Genomic DNA, 4079 nt, shown 5'->3' with positions numbered 1-4079 from the left:
TGTGTCTTCACTCTTCCTCTTGTCTGTGCTGCTGTTCGTGGGGGTGAAGCTGTGCAGGAGGGCCAGGGAGGCCTCACTGGGAGTCTGCTCTGTGCCTGAGGGACACTTTCCTGGCCACCTGGTGGACGTCAGAGGTATGGGGACCCTGTCCCAGAGCTACCAGTATGAGGTATGTCTGATGGGGGATTCTTCTGGGACCAGCGATTTTAACTTCCTAAAGCCAGTTCTCCCTAGCTCCTTGCACCAGAGCTCTGGGACAGAAATGGAGGAAAATTCCACACTCAAGAATAATTTTGGATTTGATCATTAATAGAAAGTTACCTAACAAATATTTAGTTCCAAAAATTGTCTTGTTGGATTAGCTAGCTAAAGTCTGTATGCCTGTCACTAGCAACAATTTTAATTGTCACTTTACCCATCATTTTTCAGATTCCTGCTAATGCCACACGTTTGGTTTTACTCTTATCTGTGGCATAGAATTTCTTCATAGGATCCCAGTAAATGAAAAGGATTTATCTATACAGTTAAAGTGATCATTAAAACTTTTCTACCACTTTTTGTTTACCTCATTAGCTCTACACATTTCATGTCAATGTTCTGTTCCTAGACTGCTTGAACTATTGAAATATTACGTTATGTGCATGTGTAATATTGGTATTTCTGTATTTCTTTTCTATACTGACAGTCTTGCTGATTAGATATCCTTGATTTTCATTATATACAATAGTTGTCTTGGGCTAATCTAGTATTTTACAGTTCTATTTTGCTTTCCTTATATATCCTGATTTAAAGTCTATTTCTGTCATACATAATACAAGTATCTAGTCAATCTGAAAGTGAGAACAGTATTGTAAGATATTGAGTCTCTATAGATGTGCCTAAATTTGTGGGAATGAAGGCAAATTTTGACATTCTAAGGCATCAAATAGAATTAATAATTTGTTTTAATTCTGCATGGAAACCTTAACTATATATGATGAGTTTTCAATGGTTGACAATCTGGCCCTACTTTTTTGAGTAAACAGAGTATGTATATCATCAAATAAATAGTGTTTTTTTTTTCTATGCAACAGAGCTGGGGTTTGGGGCTTACTCTAAACTTTTTTGTGTACACATCCCAAGGTATAATCTATATCATTTGCTTATAGTGGGAAAACTAAAACACTCTAGGCCTTTGGATATAAAAAAAATGAGGAAGATGTTTTATCAATATATCCGTGCTTTCAACAATATTAGGACTGTGTTTGTTTGTCACAGTTTTGGTCTTGTTTTATTCAGTGCCCTGTAATTAAATCACATGATTTCATTATGAGGGGCATTTAGTCAAAGGTAATTTTAAAAAAACTCTATAGATGAAGGGTATTATAAGAAAATAAAAAGAAATAAAGGAAAGCAACAGAAATGTCTAAATGTAAATAAGTGAAATAATATGATACTTCAGATGATAGGGGTTGACAGACATAGGCTCCTTTTTGTCCTCCGTATAATTCATTTGTGCATTGTGAGGGAATAATTCGCCAACCAAAGATAGGACACCTAACATGGCCAAAACAGGTCACACGCTGAAGAAGAGGAAGACGGTTATAAAGCCGAAAGCAATGCTTTCACATAATAAACATAGGCATGTGCGCAAGCCGCAGTTGTACACACTGGGGTATGGAGGAGGGGCACTACGGCTGCCTAGTCCTGACTGCATGGCGGTGCTTCTGTTTAGGGAGTGTGGTAGAGTTTGAATACATTTTCTGAGGAATGCGTGGAACCGGTTTCTTTTGCCTGCTTCTTGTGTTCCTGTGCCCCTGTTTCCAGAACTGTGAACTACATTATTAGAAGACATGCTCACAATTTTCCCTTTATTTGCGTGAGTCCGTTCCAGAGATGAAAGAACTAACATGGAGTTAGAGATAACAGTGAAAAAAAGTTACTGCTACAAACGTCTATTCAGCCGCTAGAATTCTGACTTTACCAGGAAGCTATGAAGAACCGACACGGATGGATGTCTATCTCGGCGTTATTTTCACAAAACAAACAAAAGGAAAAACAAAAGGCCAAAATAAGGAGCTACAGGAAATGTTTAATGAGGATGTGTGTGTGGACGCAGAAACTGGGTACCGCTGTTTTAAATCTGTTGATAGCCACATGGTGGCGCTGCAGGCTAAAAGGATGCAAGGAAAATTAAACTAAGGCTTCACTAGAAGTCACAGGCACACACAGAAGAGGAAACTCCTGACCGCTAGAAGACAAGCTGGGGCTCCTCACGACAGAGAAAGGAAAATATATCCAAGATCGTTCCAGCTAGACGATACAGCTGAGGTTTATGACTGCCTGGAGCTGTGGCTGAGACCTGTTGTAAGGAGAGAAGAAACAATGGCACCCAGAGGGTCACGCTTCCCCAGACAAAGGCAAGTGTTATTTCTCTTTCTGTTTGGGGGACTGTGTTTGGCAGATTCTGAGTTTGGACGTTATTCAGTGACTGAGGAAATGGAAAGGGGATCATTCGTGGCGAATCTGGCAAAGGATCTGGGGCTGGGCGTGGAAGCTCTGGCTGCAAAGAGAACGAGGGTGGTTTCTGATGATAACAAACAGCACTTGCTCCTGGATTCTCACACCGGAGATTTGCTCACAAACGAGAAACTGGACCGGGAGAAGCTGTGTGGCTCCACAGAGCCCTGCATGCTGTTTTTCCAAATTTTGATGGATAATCCCTTTCAGATTTACCGGGCTGAGCTGAGGATAGTGGATATAAATGATCACTCACCTGCATTCCAGGACAAAGCCATGATTTTAAAAATACCAGAAAACACAGCTGTTGGGGCAGCATTTCGATTACAAAGAGCACAAGACACAGATGTGGGACAGAATGGAATCCGAAACTACACCATCAGCCCCAACTCTTTTTTTCATATAACCATTCGTGACAGCGATGAAGGGATGGTTTATCCAGAGCTTGTGGTAGACAAAGCTCTGGATTGGGAGGAGCAGCAGGAGTTCAGTTTAACACTCACAGCGTTTGATGGCGGGTCTCCACCCAGGTCTGGGACAGCCATTATACATGTTGTGGTCATGGACATCAATGATAATGCCCCACACTTTTCCCAGGAACGTTATCAAAGCCAGACTCCAGAAAACAGCCCAGTAGGACTTGTTGTCATTCAAGTCTCTGCAGAAGATGTAGACTCCGGAGTCAATGCAGAAGTGTCCTACTCGTTCTTTGATGCTTCCGAAGATATACGAGCCACCTTTCAAATCAATCCTTTCTCTGGAGAAATCATGCTCAGAGCCTTGCTTGATTATGAGTTGGTTAAGTCCTATAAGTTAAATATACAGGCAGTTGATGGTGGAGGCCTTTCAGCTAGATGCACAGTTTTAGTTCAGGTTTTAGACATCAATGATAACGCCCCTGAACTGATCATGTCGTCACTTGTCAACGAAGTTGTTGAGAACTCTCCTGAAACCGTGTTGGCAGTTTTTAGGATTAATGACAGAGACTCTGGGGAAAATGGAAAGACAGTTTGTTACATTCAAGAAAATTTGCCTTTCCTTCTAAGACCCTCTGTAGACAATTTTTACATCCTAATGACAGAAGGAGCACTGGACAGAGAGAGCAGAGCTGACTACAACATCACCATCACTGTCTCCGACATGGGCACACCCAGGCTCACAACCCAGCACACTATAACAGTACAGGTGTCCGACATCAACGACAACGCCCCCGCCTTCACCCAATCCTCCTACACCCTGTCTGTCCGCGAGAACAACAGCCCCGCCCTGCTCATAGGCTCCATCAGAGCCACAGACTCAGACTCAGGCTCCAACGCCCACATCACCTACTCGCTGCTGCCGCCACAGGACCCGCAGCTGGACCTCGCCTCACTCATCTCCATTAACGCAGACAATGGGCAGCTGTTCGCACTCAGGGCGCTGGACTATGAGGTCATGCAGAGCTTCGAGTTCCTCGTGGCTGCCATAGACCAAGGCTCCCCTGCACTCAGCAGCCAGGCGCTGGTGCGCGTGCTGGTGCTGGACGACAATGATAATGCGCCCTTCGTGCTCTACCCTCTGCAGAACGCCTCTGCGCCCTG

At 43.4% G+C, this 4079-nt stretch overlaps 1 protein-coding gene across 1 annotated transcript; it reads left to right on the top strand.

The window, feature by feature from the left end:
- Positions 1-2364: 2364 nt before the first annotated feature.
- On the top strand, positions 2365-4071 carry LOC129670235 (protocadherin beta-18-like; the record flags this gene model as incomplete). The annotated part of the gene is made up of 1 exon (XM_055598716.1): positions 2365-4071. A coding segment is annotated over exon 1 (1707 nt), but the record flags the coding sequence as incomplete, so codon positions are not given.
- Between the last annotated feature and the right edge of the window lie 8 nt (positions 4072-4079).

This window comes from Psammomys obesus, unplaced genomic scaffold (assembly GCF_907164565.1).
Source record: "Psammomys obesus unplaced genomic scaffold, mPsaObe1.curated_primary_1811, whole genome shotgun sequence".
Lineage (NCBI taxonomy): Eukaryota > Metazoa > Chordata > Mammalia > Rodentia > Muridae > Psammomys > Psammomys obesus.
Note: the sequence above shows the minus strand (reverse complement) of the source record. Positions and strands in the feature narration are given on the sequence as shown.